At 40.2% G+C, this 20,525-nt stretch overlaps 2 protein-coding genes across 37 annotated transcripts in view; one reads left to right on the forward strand and one right to left on the reverse strand.

Moving 5' to 3' along the window:
• The window catches only part of mbl (muscleblind), a 228,494-nt gene that overhangs the window by 37,076 nt on the left and 170,893 nt on the right, over window positions 1–20,525 (reverse strand). Inside the window, exon 3 of one of the 35 annotated variants that reach the window (XM_064682208.1) lies at window positions 11,612–11,821. The exons of the other annotated variants lie outside the window; for them this stretch is intronic. Within the exon in view, the coding sequence (XP_064538278.1) occupies window positions 11,627–11,821 (195 nt within the window). The 3' untranslated portion in view covers window positions 11,612–11,626. Of the gene's footprint in view, window positions 1–11,611; window positions 11,822–20,525 lie in introns of those variants that run through there. 35 annotated transcript variants of the gene reach the window in all.
• LOC135428003 (suppressor-of-stellate-like protein) lies at window positions 13,820–14,937 on the forward strand. Of its 2 annotated transcripts, none has more exons than XM_064681789.1 (3): window positions 13,820–13,968; window positions 14,020–14,574; window positions 14,626–14,937. In XM_064681789.1, exons 2-3 carry the CDS (start codon window positions 14,030–14,032, stop codon window positions 14,798–14,800), a joined length of 720 nt encoding a protein of 239 aa, XP_064537859.1. In that variant the 5' UTR covers window positions 13,820–13,968; window positions 14,020–14,029; the 3' UTR covers window positions 14,801–14,937. The 2 variants fall into 2 exon arrangements, with proteins under 2 accessions (XP_064537859.1, XP_064537860.1); XM_064681790.1 differs by having other exon boundaries at window positions 13,834–13,968; window positions 14,023–14,574.

A 20,525-nucleotide genomic window follows, 5' to 3' on the forward strand; every position in this document is an offset into this window, starting at 1 on the left:
TTTTGCAAATTGTCTATCGCTTCCCTACAGCACGCGCCCGCTTCCAACCCTGCGCGGCGCTTGGCGCTTGTCATTTTGTACACTCTGCAGGCGGCTCTTGTACTAATTTCAAATAATTAAATACAAATGTGATTTTTTAGTATGCCACTTGCCAGTTGCCAGTGCCACAGTCACTTGTTGCCTTCGCCAGCGTTAGCATGTTTCGCATCTAGGTTAATTGCAGTTGATTGGCAGGAGGCAACCGTTGCCATGCAGCGAAGACCATTTACGACATGTGCGAATCGCCTGATTCAGTTATTGTCGATCAAATGGGTCAGTTGACTGGCTAAACTGGGGCTTTGTTTGAATGGTCAATGTGATAGCTAATCGATGCGGTGCTTGCTGAGCTAAATATCTTGATAGCGGCTGGGCGGACATTTTATTGACAGTGGGACGCATAAATCATTTAGTTGCTATACAAATTTATAGTAATTTCATAATTATTTAAACTATGTAAATGATTGAGTTCGAGTCCCAGGATAGGGTGAATAGAGTGAGATGTCATTTTTAATTGAATTATATTAGCAAAATTTAAAGTTTATGGGAATTATGTCCATATAAGTTGTCTTAAAAGCAAATTAGTTAAGAAATGTGGCAAGGCCATTTTATAGTTTGTTTTGCAACACTCTTCTACGCATAATCAAAAAAGGTTCAACTTTGTGGCAACACTGGCTGCAACTTTGGGCCTGGCTTGTTATGCGCGTACATTTTCAATGTCATTCGGAAAATATTTAAATTGCATTTGGCATTGCAATCAAATAAGATATTATTCTTGCTCAGGCTGAACAGGACCCACCATTGGCAACATGCAGAGGACGCGGCACTTTTGCACGTTCTTGCATCAAATGGCGCCGTGGCAGACATTATCTCAAATGGCAAGTGGCGCTCGTCTTGTGCCTCGGGTGCGCCCGCTGGCCAATTTCTTGTTGGTTGAATGTGCAACACATTTAGCTTTGCCGATTGCACTGCTCGCTCCCGTTCAGCTAGTTCTTCTTCTACTTTTCTTTTCTTATACTTTTTTTTTTTTGCCAGTGCTGCCACACTAAACATTTTCATGTCATTTCGATTGTAATCTGCATGACTGGCTCCCACGATGGACGCGACACGCGGCCGAGACAAAAAATATAAAAAAGAAAAAGCATCGAGTGTGAAAATGGCAAATGGTGTCCACTCACGCACACAGCGAGCGGGTGAGTTGCAGAGATGAAGAGCTGCAAAAAGACAAACAGATAGAGAGACGGGTAGACGGACAGACTGGCGGACAGACAGACAGTGGGACAGACAGCATATTTGCATTGTGCGCGCGTTGGTCTCGCTGTTATTCTCACTGCATTTTTATAGCAACCACCGAGCCTCGAACCCTTTTTTTAGGGCAATTCCCTCATTTTTTTTATTTTGTCACCAAAGCCTTGTGCAGATTATCCGCTTTAAATTGCAATGATTACTTTTTCCATTTTTTTTTCTTTTGGTTTTTTTTTTTGGCTGATAGCTGGCATTGGCCTGGCATTTCAGAGCCATTTTTCTTCTTCGCTACGCTCGAAACAATGTTGCTGGCTGTCGCCGTCGTCTGGCATCCTCCTCCATAGACGCTGCATGCGTAGCGAGTCCGTGAGGATTGTGTCCGTCGCACTGGAGGCTAAGGAATTTTTCATGTTTTCATGCCAAGTGCAAGTCAAGTCCAGTCATGTATATCGTCGCATCGTATCGCATTGCCGACATGCGTCTTGGAGCGGGTCTCACCAGCAGGGACGCCGGCCAGAGGCACTCAACGTTTGCTCGAAGACGACGAGGACGAGGACGACGACGACGTCGACAACGTTGGGTATTAAATGTCATTTTGCATTTCGTGACAAGTTGGCTAATCTGACTCGAAAGTTATTTATTTCTTCTTTGTTGAGTGCAAAGGAATTTTTCTTGCACTTTGCTAGCCCGAGCATTTTACATGGCATTTTTTGCTTAGTTTGCTGAGCGTATCCCTTCCTATCCCTTTTTTTTTGGCGAGTCCTTTTCAAGTTTAGCTACTTTTCTTCAATTTGGCGACGATAGAAATCGCCTTTGAATGTTAATAAAATGGATTTTTATGCAAATTTAAAACTGTTTGGCGGTTGGCTTGGTATGCATTACAAATGCCAGAGGGTTAGACCTAGACAATGAGTTTCCCATAAAATGCAAATGCTGTTTTCTCAACTGAAATTGATAACCAAGACGCGACGGCGCATTATGCAGTTCTCCAGATGTCGAAGTGTGTGGGGGCTATGTTAAATTGCTATCAATTTATAGCAGCTCCGAAACATAAGTTCAAATACAAAGATAAGGCTTTAGATCAACTCAAAACTTTTAAAATACAGCAGTGATTCATATTTGTAAAATGTATGCAATCTTGCTTTCAGTTTTATAGCAAGTCAATATATACCACACATATATATTTTCATAGACATAAAAGTTCCTCATCCTTCCATTTCTGGAAAGCACAATATCATGTAAATTTTGTACATTTTACATTGTTAGTTGCATTTTAAAGCCAGACAGTTGCCAATTTCAACACAAACTAACGCAAGTACAAGCTTTGGCACTTAGTCGGCCAATACACACACACACACACATACACATACATACATATTGCAAGTGACACTTGCAGCTGAAAACTATTTTGAACGCGTAACGAAGCAGCTCAATTTATACCACTTGCCCATGCAGGACATACACTCTCACACACACACACACACACACACAGACAGACAGTAAAACAAGCAGAAAATTCTGAAAATCAAAAAGCAATTTTCATTTGTAAATAACAACAACAAACTGACAACAATGACATAGAAAAAAAATATTTATAGTTAATAATTGGCAGTACAAATAATAAATAGAAGGAAAAAAAATGCAACTAAAAATAAAAACTGAAACAAATTTCCATTGAAAGCAAACAAAGCAGAAAAAAAGAATTAAATTTAATGTGCGCAGCAAATGGAAATTGCGCCTATTTTTGATTTAATTTTCAATATGGTCAGTCGAAAGGGAGGTGTGTGTGCGTGTGTATGGGGGTGTGTGTAAATGAAAATGAAATTATTTTCGTAAAATGCTAACAATTTGCTAAAGGCAAATGCTCAATATTTGTTTTTGCATAGAACGCGAGCCAAGCGAGGCAAAGGCAAAGTGTTTGCCACGAACCAAAACTAATGAATGTGCGGGTGAAGGGGGCGGCCTGGTTGAGGCAGAGCAGGGGGTGTGGGGTGTTGGACGATGAGCAGCTGTGCATGTTAAGCGTTTCGCCTTTAGACAATGCAAAAATGGAATGCGCCACAGGAAAAGCAACAGCCGGCGTAAGGTTCAGGCAATCTGCTAGCTCTTTTTATAGTTCTCTCTCTCTCTCTCTCTTTATTTTTGCGCCTGCTATCGCTGCAGTCACTGAACTCGATGCCTAAAAACAGTCAGGCTCAAATAGCCAGGCAGAATGTGTGCAAAACAATGCGCTGCACGCTGAGTCTTTGCCAATGATTGTGTGTGTGTGTCTATTGTGTGTGTTGAGTGTGTGTAAATGTTTTTTTTTCAATCATGCGTATATTCATTCAATGGCTGCCATTGCATAGCATACTTTTGGGATTTGCAACAGATTCTCGCGTATAATATATATATGTGTATGTGCGTTCGGTATCTGTGTGAGTGTGTGATCCCCCCATGCTTCACCTGGCACCCAGCCCACCCGCTGTGCACCGTTCAGCTCTCTGCAGGATTTGCATTCTATGTTGGCCCAGTGCTGCGACACACAGTGTAACATTGTTGTTTTAATTTTCACGTTGCTCGGGCAACAATTATCGGGGGGATTTAGGATTAGTTATCACCGGCGACCAGAGCGAAAAAGAGAGGGAGAGATAGAAAAAGCTAATCAGCAGAGACTTTGTGCTAATTGAAAATGTTTGCAACTGCAGTGTAAGTTGGCTTTTAGCTATGATCAGGTGTTCAAATAGTTTCTCTGTGTTATTTAACGAGAGTTCAAATAATGTAGGGGAAACTTTTGGCATTACATTGAGTTTCTCCTTAATGCTATGCATTTATAGCACAAAATACAATTCAGTTAAGCTGATAAAATGCTCTTTATTTATAGAAATGTCATTTAAGACTTGCTATAAACTTTATGGTACCTCGAAAATTGACTTTCAAAATGATCTGTTGCATTTAAAGTACTTAAATACGATTGTTCGTTGTCACAGCTCATCCGGAACTTGCTATAAAATTTATGGCAGCCCCAAAAAGCTACTCCCATGAAATTATTAAAAAAAAAAATGTTTAATAATTTACGTACATGAGATATATTTGCACCATGAGAGTTTTTGGAACTTACTATAAACTCTATGGAAACTCTTAAATACATTAGCACCACAATTTTTACTATTCCCACTATTGAACTGGTTATATAAAATGTTTTACCAATTTTTATAGCATTCTGTAACTTGCTGCAAGTTTTACGGCAGCAATAAAATCCCACTCAAATGCTATAAAACTGTAGTTGACATGCTACAAATTTAAAAAAAACGTCTATATACCCACTTTTATCAGACTTTTCAAGCACAAAAAAAAAAAACAGAATTGCCTTAAAGATATTATAGGTATTCGCTGCTTATTTCCACTACCTCACCATCTCAGCTGACCGCCCACTCATCTGTTCATTTTGCGCTTATCGGACGCGAAATTCACTTAATTTAATTAAAGTGCATAGCGCACGCGAAACGAAATGAGCTTGAAAAGAAGAGGAACAAAAAAAACAGCTTGGCAACATTATTTTTATGGCACACTCACACTCACACACACACACGCCCACAGCTGAAAGGTGTGTGCCCGGCACTGGTCACTGGCCTGTCCGATGACTGCGCGCGCTGCTCTCATCATCGACGGGGACGGCGTCACCTCATTCCTGGCCAGAGATCTGGTCATCATCAGCGTCGCCATCAGCAACCAGCGAAACGTCATTGCTTCATTTTCGCTCCTGTTCCCAATTGCCCGGTCTCCCATTACCGAGCTCCAGGTATTCGCCAGAGTTTGGTTCTCTTTCGAGCTGAAGCTGAAGCTACCGTCTCCATCTACCGACCAGTGCCCCCGAATTAATTTCCGTTTTGCAAACCAATTGAAAATCCAATTTTCAATACACAAACCGTATAAAGTACCTCTGTATATACACCCACACTCCATTTATATATATATAGGAAATATATATATATATATATATGTGTTTGACTCATTCACTCCGGCATACGTTTAACTAACGTGGCATAGGAGCAGGGGAGTAGGCCAGGGGCCACCGCCTGGCAGGAGGCCTTTTATTCAACCCGATGCACACGTGCAAAAGTTTGCTCACATTTAAATGGGCTTTAAAAATGGCCAAGCTGGGACACCGGCCACTGGCCACCTCCAGCGGCCACCTCCGCTGGCTATTGGCTATCGGCCAGCAGGCAGTGCCCGGGTATTTTGCCTAAAAGTAGGCAACAATATATGGGCATTAAACGTAAACCGACTGCAGGCAAAAGCGTTGACGTTGGTCTCGGCCCCGCGTGCGTGTGTGTGGCCAGGACGAACAGGGCGAGCTGCTGCTGTGGAACGTGTCCTTGTGTGCATTGCCGTGTTTATTTGTATACAAACTCATGCGACGGCCAAGAGGCGCCCATATGGCCACATAATGCACGCCATGGCGCCTGTGTCGGCTCCGGCTCCGGCTCAGGCTGCGGCTCTGTCTAGGGCTCAGGTATGCACCCAGGGCTGCGGCAACGCGCTGCAATGGCCACGTGTGCGGTTGTTTGTACGTGGCACATTGTTTTTTTTCTATGGCCAACACAAACTGCAACAGCAGTAGGAGAAGAAATTGGAGCTGGAGCTGAGCAGGGAGCGGGGACCGGTTGCAGTCCCAGTCTATAGGCCTCTGCGATACGATTTGACCACATGCTACGCCATTTTTTGCCGCTTTGCAAATTACATATCATGCACAGTGGTAAAAGTAATGCAAAATCGGACACAATAATTAAAGCTTAGGTTGTTTGACTGTTGAAGCTGTACACAATCTAGTTGTTTCAATATTGAATGACGAACATGTTTAAATGTTTCTAAAATATATCTTGCTATAAATCTAGAAATGCGATTTATGTCCAAATTTTAAAAACATCTTGCACATAACTCAATTTTTTCTATAAAAAACTTAATTTTACTAGAAATTATAAAAGGCCATGATTGCCACTAACAATTTGGTCGTTTTATTTCTGTTGATATATTTGTTAAATTGCCCCACTGTGCGGCGCTGGTCAATTGGTTTGCTGTTGACTCTATGCCTGGCCCACAGTCCGGCTTCAAGCGTTTGGCCCTGCAGCAACCTAACGCCCTATGTACTCCCTATATATATATACTATATACACCTTATGTAGACTTTTTTGTTAACATTTTTCAATTGGAAATGAATATCAATGAACATTTTTGCGTTATTTGCTGTTTTGCCAAACAAAATTCCCAGCTCCACATTTTTATTTTCATTAGCTTTTTTCGAGTGTTTATTTTAAAAGCATTTTTTAAGCCTAAAAGCGAGCTGTGGCATTTGTTGAGTGTTTCATTTTATTTTTGCCGAGCTGTTGCTTTTATGCCTCTGATAAATTTAAACTCTGACGACTGCCATTTCGCAACTTTTGATATGGACACTGAGTATGAGGACGATGCGTCATATAATTGGGCAAATGTCAAAAAAGGAGCCGCTATTGAATTGAGTTCCAAGCAACTCGAGGGGCATTTGGAAGCGCGATATCGAAGCTCACACACGCACACACACGCACACACACATAGCCAAATAAATGGCGGCACAAATTTAATGGCGAGTTTCGGTTTTTTGGCAGACATTGATGACTTTTTAACTGCAGTCATTTGCAAGGCGACAGGCACACACACACACACAGACACACAAACACACATGAGCGCGCGTGCTAAATGTTTGCCTAGTCAAACACACACACACACACACCAACACTCTTGCGCACATTTGGTGGCGTATCCGTTTCCGTTGCCGCTGGTAAATGGCAGCTACCTCCATGGTAGACCATTTTGCAGTGCGGCAATGCGGCGACGACATCGCGTGACGCGACGATAAAAATAATCATCATCATAATGTGATATGAAAAGGGGGCCAACAGTAAAGTGACTTAAGTGTAGCTAAAAGTATGCCCTCAAGTGTAGGCAGGCCCAAAAATACGCGTCGCTAATCGATTTTTGCTTTGCTTTCTTTGAGCTTCTCTCTTTTCTTGTGAGCGTTTTTTATTTGCAATTTGCCTGTAATGCGATTATTTTGCGATTTCTGCGCCGGACTCGAAGCGCCCAGCGCCCACAAATTAACGGGGCTCCATAATAATTTAGTCGCATGCCGCAAAGCACACACACACACACACACATACACTCATCCTTTATAGCTCGCCAAGGTCGTCAACATTTTTGTGGCGGGCTCTGAAGGCAAATTGATTTCGTTTCATACGCCCTTGGCATATGTTGCCGACTTTTTGGCGCCCTATTACGAGTGTGTATATGCATGTGTGTGTGGGCATGTGTGTGTCACACTCGCCTGCTCCGCCTCGACTCTTGTGCGACATTTGCATGGCCATAAAATAAGAAATAAAAGTGCGGGTCGTATTCTACTCGGGCGTTTGCTGCCAACTGCGGTCAAGTAATTGGGTTGACCGAATTGTCAGGCCTGCCCCGCCATAGTCCTCCAAAAGTAGGCAGCATTAAATTTGTGTCGTGTTTAGTTTGGGCAGCGCTTGCGGGGCCATCAACATTTTTATTATCTTGTTGTCGGGGGCACTTAACTCTTCCCGAGGCGTGGCCAAATGTGTTTGTCCCATCGTTTGCAATTATTATTGCATACTTATGGGCATGCAAGCTGTTGTAGCCATTTTGCTACACACGAAGAGCATAGGAATCTGTTGTGTGCATTTTATTGCACTCATTTTGATGTTATTAGAATATAATATTAAAATATCTAAATGAAAAACTGAAGTTTCAACTGTTCGTCCTGAGTGCCTGATCAAGGCCACAATATTATAGGTCGGGTCATATTATAAAGCATATAACATATATGTGGGTAACGTTATAAGCGGATTCGACATCTTGAACATGCTAACACATATTCACGAGCTGTTCTTCGAGCTTTAAATCTTCTACTATGCATAACTCTTGTGATTACAACATGCCAACAAATTTTAATACCTTTCACCTTGAGAATTCTTGCTTTTTGAGTTTCCCTGGTTTAATTCAAAAACACTTAAAGTTCAATAGCTGAACAAAAAGGTGGATTAAAATATAACAAAGAGCGATTGCCTAAGTTGCGGCAGATGCTGAAGCGTTTTCCTTTTATATTTTTCCTGATATGTGCACATGGCAAACTAATTGAAAAGGGAACTGCACACAGCGCAAGGACAAAGTTTATGACAAGTTGTTGTTGTTGACTGCACACACATACACACACACATATACACACACAGAGAGAAGACACGAGAAACATGAGAGACACGCATTTAATAAATCCATCACATAACCCGCATTATTAAAAAGATCCAAGACACTGAGTCCTGGCACGAACCAGCAAAGTTTCGCTGGCAAACAAGCTCATAGATTGACAAAGATAGAGAGCGTTGGGGAGGGAAGTGGGGCGGGTGGGGTAGTCGGGGAAGCTAAGCAAACAGGAACAGAAACAGGAGACAAACTCAGAGACTCATGACCAGAGAGGCACGAACAAAAAGCGCTTATCAAATTTCCACAAACGATGACAATCAAACAAGGCAGCCGCTGTCCAAAGTCCACACTCACGAGTTCTGTGTAGGAGCAATGGGAAGAATGCGCGGGGATAGGGTGACGAGCATCCTACATGCGAGTGTTGCTGACGAAACGAGTTGATTGAGGTTTGGCCAAGCGCCCAGCCATCAGCTATTGAGTGAATGTAATCGCCAATAAAGTGCACAAAGCGCATATGACAATAGAGCCAGAGCCATGAGAGGACAGACAGAAGCTGACGAGCCAGGACATCGAAAGGATTCAATCAATGCCCAAACAAAAAGACAAACTCTCACATACAGACAGAGAGAGAGAGAGAGAGGGCCAACAGCTAGCAGCCAGACAAGATCATCCAACAAAACGAGGCACATAAATAATTCAATTGTCAACACGCTGAACGATGCAACATGCGATAATATGAGCTGCAGCATGACCAACACATGCCCGGCCCACTTACCTGGACCCACAGCCTCAATCCCATATATATCTGGCATCTACTGCTGCTTAGCAGCCAGTCGCAGGACGAGGCGCAAAACTTTTTGCCAACAACACGAAACTTTACTGGGCGGGTCGCCGGAACTACGTGCATAATACAAAAGTAACAACTTTATCGATTTACACGAAATGAGGCTCGTTATTAGTTAGCAGCTGCTGAGCAGGACACTCAGGACATTCGGCACACACAGCAGCACACAGTAGTCAGCCGGGCACAACACATGGTGGCGGCAGCTGGCAAAAGGATTGATGAATGCCCCGTAACGACTTAAGGCAAACGCATTTCTCAGACAGGCAAATTTTCTAATGATTGGACTTTGAGAGTCTTTAGTCTTTAAAGACTGGGATCTGATTTGAAAAGTGGCCATTTCTGTTATCAATCTGTATATTACATGTAAAATTCGAATATAAATTTGGTAGATGAAAACATTTTTTCTTTTTCTTTTTTAGTTGGTTTTAGTCGTTAGATAGTAACAGAATCTGAATAAAATTCCTAAAAATTTTTAAGCATAGACAATAATAAATACAACATTCATCTGTAAAAATTATATACTTCTAGTGCTATTTCCCAAACTCAATCTGTATTTCCTGATTTACTAAATCCATTCCATATTTATATTTAATATTACAATTATGAAAGCCCGCATTTTGTACAATCAATTGGTTAAAATTAAGTCAAGTATTATATATAAAAACATGCTTTTTAATCTCTATCTGCTGATTTTAGAAATCAAGCCCAGAAATATATAAAATCGTGTTAACTTTTATAGTTTCCAAGCTCTCAAATAGAACTGAAGGACAAAAAACTAAAATCCTTAGAACTTGAATAGTTTCACATCCGGAATTTGCTCTCAATCTTTCTACTCAATTAAAGTCATTTGCTTTATGCTTGGTGCTCTCACATCGCACAAAGTGTTCTACCCACTGACTAATCCCAATAGCTAACGGCAGTCACACCACCACCACCACCAACAGCACCGACCCCCGCCCCCTCTGGCTGAGCTGCCTATGGTTTCCTGCTGTTCACTTGTCTCACATTTCTCGAGCATTTTTTATTGGCTTTCTTACACGCCACTTTGCCTTATTTTTTTATGGCTTGCCACAGCAAAAACCTTAAATCCTGCTGCCCCACACCCCCTTCTGGCGGGCATCGAAGCAGTTTTTTATGATTTGTTTCGCTTGGTTTTGTTCCCCCCTCTTGCTTTCGATTTTAAAGGCTTGTCCATGTGTGTGTGTGTGTGACTTGGCTCTTAACCCACCCAGGCCACACCCACTGCCACAGCCCCCGCCCAAAGCCATCCGACAAGTCAACGCTTGGGCCATTTTTTATTGTTAGAAAATTGTTTTCTCTGCAGAAGGAAAGGCAACAAAAAAAATTGATTTCTTGTCTTTATGGCATTGTCCTTTTGCCAGCCGATGCTGTTGGCAAATTTAATATGTTATCCTTTGCAGTGCGTATGGCTGCTATTTGTTTGAAAAATATTGAATTTTTGCTAAAGGATACAGGATAACATCTTTGCCGTGTTGCCGCAAAGTGAAGCAACTGCCAAAGCGGCAGCCAGTGGAAAATTGTCCAGCATTTGCAGCGACTTAACCTGAAGGTCCTTCCCTGGCTCGTCCTGCGGCCCGTTTTGCAGATCTTTTGTGGTTAACTTATATCAGCTTCGCTTTTATTATCTGTTTCTGTTTCTCTTTCTGTTTGCCTTTTTGTTATTGTTTTTGTTGTTGTTGTTGCTGTTATATTGGCAAACATGTGTTATGTGTTTATATATTTCAGTCGCCCGTGTTGCTGTTTTTGTTACAATTCTTCATTGCTTTTGTCTCGGCAGGCACAAACGCACACACACACACACACACCCCCCATCGCACACAGATACACAATTTATTTTGACCAAATTGAATTGCATTTAATTTGCTGCATTGCTTTTGCCCAACAAATTGAAAATAAATAATAATTCAATTTGTTTGACAGCTCCCCACACATAGCAGAATTATGTAATCGCATCTATATTTTTGCTGAATGGCCATTTTTAATATCCTGACTAAATAGGAAATCCGAATCCATGGAGTTTACCAATTGCCATTTGGGTAAACAATCGCATATTGATCAAAAATTAACTGCATGTTAATCTTAAAAAAGGCCTTGCGAACCGGCAATAATAACGCTCTTCTACCGCATTTATATATCCGAAATTGGATATAGATTTGTGTTATTATTGTCTGAGCCTTTTTCTAAATTTTCATAATTTGTTTAATAGACTTAAGCTACTATTGATTTATGTGCAGGGTATTGTTTAGTCAATTAAACTTGTCTAGCACTTATCGGATAACCAATCGAGTATTTGCTTTGCATAAATTGTAAGGTGAGATAACTTTTTCTTTGTGCCAAATTGCATAATATGTTAATTTTAAATAAATGCCTGTAATTTGTTGATATTGTTGTTGTCCCATTAAGATCATCGGGAATAATATTAAAATACACTTCTCGGGCGCTTACCTGCAAGACAAAAGGAAAAGTTCAAAGTTAATATCAAATGAATAATATCTTAATGTTATTTTACAATTACAATTAAGAAAACAAATGTAATATTAAATGAATAACATCTTCATGCAGCTTGGGCTATTTTACAATTACAATAATGAAATTAATTGTAATTGAATTTCGGTAAATACAATGCATCTTTTGATAACTTTTATTAAGAATAACCTTTGTATATTTAATTAAATGATCAAAACCGCACAATTCAAGGAATTTTTTTTTTTATACAAAGGTATGCAACAATAACAACAAAAACAATTTATAGGCAATATATACATTTAATTAAATCAATCAAGGCAAGGTTTCGTATGTTGATTTTAATCGTTGAGATGACAGTTGTTGGGCAAAAGCTTTTTGAATATTTAAGCTTACAATTGCCACAACTTTTCTCCTTATTTTTTTTTGCGGTATTCATTTAAATATTCGTGGACTCTCTCTCAAAACTAACAAAAAAAAACCCCATCTCATTTTTGAATTTTTTCTTGTGCCCAGCAAACTCATCATAAAAGCATTAGCGCCAATTTTTACGATTTTTTTTTTGTTTAACTGGAAGTTGCACAATGCACATTTTAGTTGGTTGCGGAGAGGGAGGGTGGATCGGTCAGGCGGGGGCTCGTGGCAGGGCCAAAGCACTCATGTGAAAGCCCAAAGGGCAACACTGCAACAAACAGCGGCAAATGATGAGCGACAAAAGGGAACAAAATATACCAAAAGAAACTGTGGTAAGAAGTGAACGACTATCTGATACCCTGTCAGGGGTAGAGAAAAAGGGTAAATAAGGTACTAATAAAAAAATGTCAAACAAATTTTGAATATTCTCAAAAGCAGTGCTAACAAATTTTTGATATGCCCTCAAGCAATTCTTGGCAACAGGGTATGAAAAGCAGGCGCGTTTAAAATTTGTACTTTTATGCAGACAAAAGGACACACTCACATGGAAACGAAAATTCTAGCCAAAATAAAGGCAACACTTTAAAATATAGAAAGAGTATACACAAACACACACACACGTACACACATGTGAGACACACACAGACAATGCGGGGCAAAGCCGGCAGAAATACATAAAAAATAATATCATGAATGCAATGACTTTTAATGTACAGTTATTGCGCAGCTGTCTGATGTGTGCTGCTCCTGTGCGAGTGTGTGTGTGCGTGTGTGTGTGGCCATAACAATATATGTGTACAATACAGCGAGTATATTTTTAATATTGCATACTTTTTTGGCGTTGCTTACATTACGCGCAGTGCACAGGACAGAAAAGAGTCAAGTAACAAAAACGTAGCATACTTTTGAGCGGCGAGCGCATTGCATGCACGTACTTTTGCGTACTTTTCTGATTTTTTCCTCTTTTTTTTATTGTTATTTATTTTATATTTTTTGGTAAGCTTCATCACCACTTTACAACGGATGCGAGCGGGAGGAGCTGGTGGCGCAGTACACCATCGTTTGGAACGACTGTTGCCCGTTGCACATACTAATAAGGCTAAGTGGCAATGACAAACACAACTGCACACGCACACACACACACACACACGCACACACAATACACACATGGCTAGCTGAGACCCTCTATTTCGTGTTTTATTTTTTGGCTCCCTCGAATGTCGCGTCCTTCGCATTCGCGCATTTCACGCTTGCCTCGTTTCGATTCGCTTTGCGGCAAAATGTCAGTTCTCCAACTACCACTCGGTAAACAGAAATTTCATGACTGTTGATGACCTCATAAGCATGCGTGTTTATTTCCTTTGTTGTCGCGTGTGCAAGGTCCCATTTTTCCTTCCCCCAGTGCTACACAATTTTGACGATTTAATTTTTTTTTAAAGAAATATCGTTTAAAATTTAACAACTTTGAATATAATTTAATAGCAGTTTCTCTCTACTCTGTGATTAAAATTAATTGATTTTTAAATTTTAATTCTAGAGTTGTATGAAAGTATAGAAAACAAGGCAGGCTAAGAATTTTGGCAGCTAGCCTTGAGAAACACGTCTATAATATTTGGGAGCAACTCTCATTCCGACATTTAGCTGGACGAGATTCAGTCACACGCAGCTTTCTGAACGGCACATTGTGAATATAAACGACGAGTAGAGACCCAAAAGTAAGTGCGCTTATTTACCTTGCTTATTGATTTTGCAATTTATAATTGCAGCAGCTTATACATGTCCAAGCCCGATGGTTCCTGGATCAATTGGTTTGTCAACCTACAAGCCAACGAATTTCTGTGTCGCGTGCCCTACGAATATGCCCGGGACAAGTTCAACTTGACGGGCCTGGAGACGATGGTATCCAATTTTCAGGATACGCTCGATGCCATACTCGACTCGGAGTTCAATACTGAATATGGCTTTGAGGACGGCGACACGCATCCCGAAAAGGCCGAGCAGCTGTATGGACTAATACATGCACGCTATATACTGACCCGGCGGGGCATTGCGGACATGTGCGTCAAGTATCAGCGCGGCGACTTTGGCATCTGTCCGCGCATCTATTGCAACGGGCAGGTGGTGCTGCCATTGGGTCTGACCGATCGAATCGGCGAATCGCACGTCAAGGTCTATTGTCCGCGCTGCCAGGATATTTATCAGCCGAACGCGCGCTGCGCTCTACTCGATGGCGCAATGTTCGGCTGCAGCTTTCCGCACATGTTTTTCATGCAGCTGCCGCATCTGCTGCCAGAGCCGCCGAACGAGAAGTACACGCCACGGTCAGTATAGCCGAAAACTTCATAAAACTTACAATATAAACTTTTCTGCAGCATCTATGGCTTTAAGCTGCACAAGTTGGCGTTGATGCCGCCATCGGCGGAACTGCCAGCCGGCAGCGACTATCCCGCTGCGAACTCCCCCAAAAAGGAGCTGGCGTCGGAAAATGCCAAACCTTTGGACACTAACCGCTTAACAAAGAGACGTTACAATTTTTCACTTGACTAGTTACAAATTATGTTCAAAATTTTAGCTTATTAATAATAAATGGCATTTTGTTGCAGTGTGTTGATTTGCTAGCACAAAGAAACCCAATGCCGTTATAGAAGTACGCTGGCAACGTCTAACACTTGCCTAATATACAACTGATTTTGAGTTCATTTACGAAAGGTTTCTTTTAAAAGAAATATATCACTTCAAGAGAATTACATATCAAATTGTGTTTTGAATGGCCCGACCAGAGGAATCAAAGTAAGAAGTGATTTTAATAATGAAAAGCTTCAAATTCATTGAAATAAAGAGAAAGCTCTAATGGATCAAAACTAGTTCCAGAATTCTGAATAAATATAGATAGAAATATTTAATACGGGAAGAAATTACCCTGCGTCGCACGGCACTAACAAATGTTATTAATTATGCCAACAGTACCGAAATTATGTATGTAATTTACCAAATGGCTGCTGGATTTTAACCGGCGATCTCTTGCTTGCTAGTTTGAGGCTCAGCTTGCGTGGCTAAGGTGACGTCGCATTTGTATAGCAAACACCTGATTGCGTTTTTAATACTTTTCTTACAATTTTGACAAACGTTTTTCTCGTATTTAAGTCCGGACTAACTCTTCAATATAAATAGATATATAATACTTATTTCGTTTTGCGTAGCTATCGTAACATTATAGAGTAGTAACTAGACTTGAGTCATTTGGTATTCATACTGATTTGTTGATTTAAAACTACTCTGATAGTCCAAAATTTGGTGAAATTTCAACGAAATCATAAAATTGGACCTATTCAAATGGTTAAAATTGACTCAAAGATCACAGCTCGATGGCTGCTTCATTTTTTTATTATTATTTTTCTTTTTTTTTTGCAGTCCTCTTCTTCCTGTTGGCTTACAAGTTCGAACAGTTTAGCAACTTCCATCAATGTCAAAGTGATTGTAAGTTGGCGTTGTCATTTCTGCTGCTATTTATAGGCAGCTGTCAAATTGCAAATTGATGCCTGGCATTCGCAACTATCCCATATATGTGCCTAGAGCCTCGTAATGCTTCAGTTTGCAACACAAAATATTTTTTCCTTGCGTTTTTTGTGTTTTTTATAATTTTTCTTGGGCAAAAAGAGATGCGCGTAGTTTGAGTTGCTGCTTGTCAAGCCATAAAATGTTATCACAAAAAGTATTTTCCAAGTCAGTGCACACACAAAAGTAGCAGACAGTGCGGGAGAAAGAGGCAGCAGACAGAAAGAGAGAGAGAGAAAGAGAGAGGGAGGGAGAGGGACATACACAGCGCAGTACGGAAGGGTGCTGGCAGCAGAGCTTCAAAGCAAAAAGTTGTTCGAGCTCCTTTTCACACACACACACACACACACACACGTGAAAGTTACAAATAGAGTTGCCATAAAATTTCATATGCTTATCACGTGCGTTTTGGCAACACACACACACGCTGTCTCTTGCGCTCGCCGCCAACAGATGGCGCCATGTCAGAAAAAAGTTAAGTAAAGCATTTTTGTTGTTTTTTTGCAGACTCTACGCGGCGCACAATGCCAAAAACTTGGCGCTCAAAAGCTGTGCATGGCTTGTTTTTATTAGAGGTAGTGTTGTTGTTGTTGTAGCCGCGGTTGTTGTCAGCATTTTCACACGTCACACATATACACACACGCCGTGCTTAACTGTACCGCGAGAGTGCACAAAAATATTGCGTTTATTTGAAGTTGTTTTTATGCCGTTGTTGTTGTTGTTATTGGTCGATATGTGTCCATTTTATTGTCATATTTATCAACAATCAAAGGAAACACCAAAAACGAAAAAGTTCAAAGTGTTGTCTTCTTTTTGACTGCTGTCGCTGGCATTGACGCATTTTTGCGCCATGCCACGCGAAAAGCGAGCTATACAAATTTTTCCGCGAAAACAAAAGAAAATTCTAACAACAACAAAGACAACAGATATGTCAAAATGCCTAGCGCGCATTTGAAATTGGCGTTATTTCTTTTTTTGGCTGTTGTGTAGAAATTTGTTGATGTTGTTTTTGTTGTATCTGCAGTGACAACGCGAATGCATTCAGCAAATGGAAAATGTGTGTGCCATGCATTGTTGTGGGTCTAGAGTTGACATATTGCACAGATACGATAAGAGAGACAGTCTGTTGTGAAAGTGGCTCGAAGCTGAAGCCGAACCGAGACAAAAACAAAACAAACAACTTGTGCAGCTTGTCCAATGTGAGCTCCAGAACTATTCACTTTCTCTGCCAGGCGGAAAGCATAGTGAAATTGGTTTGAGGCTATTGGAATACGCAACCGAAAATGTGTGAAAAACTTGGGTATGACTTTAATTTTGACAAAGAATCTTAAAGTTCAATTGCAAAAGTGATGCAAGCAACGTAGCAAGAAGACTCCTGCATTAAACTTTGGCATGTGGGTGTCATATTTATGTGCAAAAATTTACATTTTCTGGTTAAAAATTTTATATTTAACAAGACAACTCTGTTTGTTCGAGTTTTGATTTCGCAACAAGTCGAAAGACATTTGCTTTGAATATAATATTATTATTTTTTTGGCAGATATATTTTTTTGGCTCTGTATTTTGCTTTTTTGCTAAAATGCACAGTTATTTGTTTATTTATTTAAAATGTAATAAATAATATATCGATAAAATATCTGTAGCTAAGTCTGCAATGTAAACAATAAATAAATGACTACAATCCCGAATTTCACCTTCCCATGAAGCCCTCATGCAAAGCCCATCAGAGCAAACTTAGTTCTAAATACTAAAACTGAAAACGATAAATTTCAAACTAAATCTTTGTCTAGAAGCTCATAAAAATGCATAAAAAACGCAGTAAAAAAACGACAAAAAAAAAGTGCAGCAAAACTCAATTAAAATGGCTAAAAATAACATCAAAATGTAAAAGAAACAAAAACTTTGCGCCTGCAACATTTTGCATTTGGCTGATAAGCCACAAAGTCGAGTGCGAGCAAAAAAAGCTGCAGACAAATTAACGCGCAAATTTTGGCATTGGCAGCGGCATAGAAATGCTATGGCCAAAAAAAAAAAAACTACGGAAAAACTGCGACTAAACAAATACGGACAGACTGTCGGACGGACAAAAACACAGGGGCTGCAGCTGGCGCATTGCAATATGAAAGTGTGGCATACTTTTGGGCGCTGCACACAAAACTTTTGTTTTGGCCCGAATAGGCGGCGCTGGGGATTTGGGTACGCTGATTGGGCCAAAAGTTAAGCATTTGTGTTAAGCACATGTGACCCAGAAAAAATCAAATCCGGGGCGCCATCAGTATATTGCCGTTTCGCCGAGCTTATTATGAACTGATTTCGTCTGGCAAGCGTTAAATGTTGGGCCATAAACTTTGCTGTGGATTGGCACAGAAACACAATTAAATTAGCTGCGAGCATGGGTTGAAATGGATTCACTTCTCGTATGTAGAGCCCATGCCACATATTTGTTAACACACATCTATAAGAAATGGCTACAATTTAATGGCAACAGCTATTCGAACAATTTATGCAGGCAAAACATGAAAATTTGAATTTCATGTAAATTTTATGCAACGCATTTCCTTCCTTTTTTTATATGCAACCACAAAAAGCAGTTAAAAAGAAGAAAACAATAGAAAAAGTTGTTGGTAAGTAGCAGCCCAGCGGGCCGGGCAAACTGCCCAACCAGGTGCCATACAGAGAGGGAGAGAGCCGAGCAAAGATCTTAACGGCCGCCAGCTGTGGACCCGAGACTACGAGACTGACCCCTTAATCTGCATAATTTGCGCAGACAGCAGGCGCAAAAGGGAGGCAAAGTCCAGTTCAGCAACACATTGGCATTATAAATAGTCCAAGATATTTATTTGTAATGAGACTCGAGCCTAGGGAGGAAGTTGCTACGGTATGGCTTTTAGCTATTGCCTGGTCATTGGCTGCCCGGAAGGGTAGTTAAGAAACTGAACCTGAAACCGAAACCGAGGCTGTAGCTGATGCTGATGCTGAATCTGAAGCCGAAGCTGTTGGGACTTTTGTTCGATTAGAACTGTGCTTGCGCAACATCTGTTGAGGGTCGACTTTTTGGCGCAAAGTTCAGCCTAATGATGACGACCACTGAGTTATGTTAATGATAGACCTAAAAACTTGATTAAAAACTAAGAACTTACTCATTCAACTTGACGTGCTTGACCGCTGATTATGCGGCCCCACAACTGACAGTTAATATGGCCTTTTTTTGTTTTAGGGTTCATTCAACCAACAGCTGCTGGCCTTATATGCCCATCGTACGCCACAAATGACATTTTATTATTTAATCAATTTGTTGGACTGGCCCACCATTAACTACTTCCACTTAATTGAATTTATGATTCAAGTGTCGACAATTTATTATTGAATGACCAAATAGTTTGACAAATGATTGCAGGCCAAAACGATTTAGGGGCGCCATAAATAGAGTTATGTTTGGGAGGGCTGGTCAAATAGAGTTAAAAAATATATGACTTTCTCTTTGATTTTTTTCCATTGCCATGAATAATATGAAACAGTTTCTGGGACATTTTGTACATTTCTCTGTAAAAGAAGATTGATTTTCCTATTATTATGAACAACATCAAAATTTGTAGTAACAATATTTAAATTTATCGAGGAATAAATGTTACAAGCTGGAAATCTTTTCACCAGAATAAATTAATTTTGGGATGAAGAAAGAGAAGGTCCCAAGAATAGCTAATTACAAAGCAAGTAAATATTTTCAAATTAGAAGTCTTATAACATATGGAAAGTAAGAAAGTTCCAGAATTGTTCTCTTGTGCCTAAATAAATAAATCATTAGATCGTGAAAGCTTTTCAGCAGATAGATAAATAGTATAACAAGCTGAATTGTTTGAATATAAGTCTTAAAAAATATCATTAATATTTAAAAATGTACGAATTCTAATATTTAATTACATTTTATACATACTATATGCCAATATAATTAATTAATTTATCGGATATACCTAATTATATAACATATATAAAATATAAATATTATATATAAAGATAATATAATTAAATATTATTTGAATAGTATTTATATCTAAATATGTATATTTATACAATAGTAAATTATATTGTTGCCGATGAGCTTAGTCGATGAGCTCAGGGGCTATTCTTTTAGGCAAGCTGACAGTCAATCGCATTATCCAGATATTACTGTATTTTCTCTGTTTTTTAAGACATCTCCTAGAAATTTCTTGAAGTAGCTCCTGTTGTGCTGGTACCCCCTCCCTGTCCCCTGTCCACTGTCCATAAACTAAGTACATAGCCATCAAGGTTTAGTGTAGCAATCCCAACGCCATTTAATGCCGCTTGCCTGGATTTAGTCGGTCATGTGCAAGTGAAATGAATTCCTCATGAGCAGCTCAGCTGTTATTGTCGCTGCTTTGGGTGTCCCCAATCCAAATTTGTCACCCTCCCAGCTTTTGGCACAAATTTCTCTATATATATGCCCATAAATATATGGAATGGCAAAATTATATCGATTGACCTGTGCCTATTTGATGGGCTGTGGTGCAGGGGCCACTGCCACCAGGTGGACATTCTGTCCTAGCATTAGCAGCGCCTTTCACCCCGTGCCCGCCCCGCTATGCCGGTGTCTTTCGTTGTGGCTGTCACTGGCAGACCACCCAAAGTTTGATTGGCATTGGAAGCAGCGGGTGTTCGATTTTATTGTCGCATTGAAACATTGCAATGTGTATGCCAG

This window comes from Drosophila montana, unplaced genomic scaffold (genome assembly GCF_035044405.1).
Source record: "Drosophila montana isolate Dmon_TW-CO22-7 unplaced genomic scaffold, ASM3504440v1 contig_2438_1, whole genome shotgun sequence".
Lineage (NCBI taxonomy): Eukaryota > Metazoa > Arthropoda > Insecta > Diptera > Drosophilidae > Drosophila > Drosophila montana.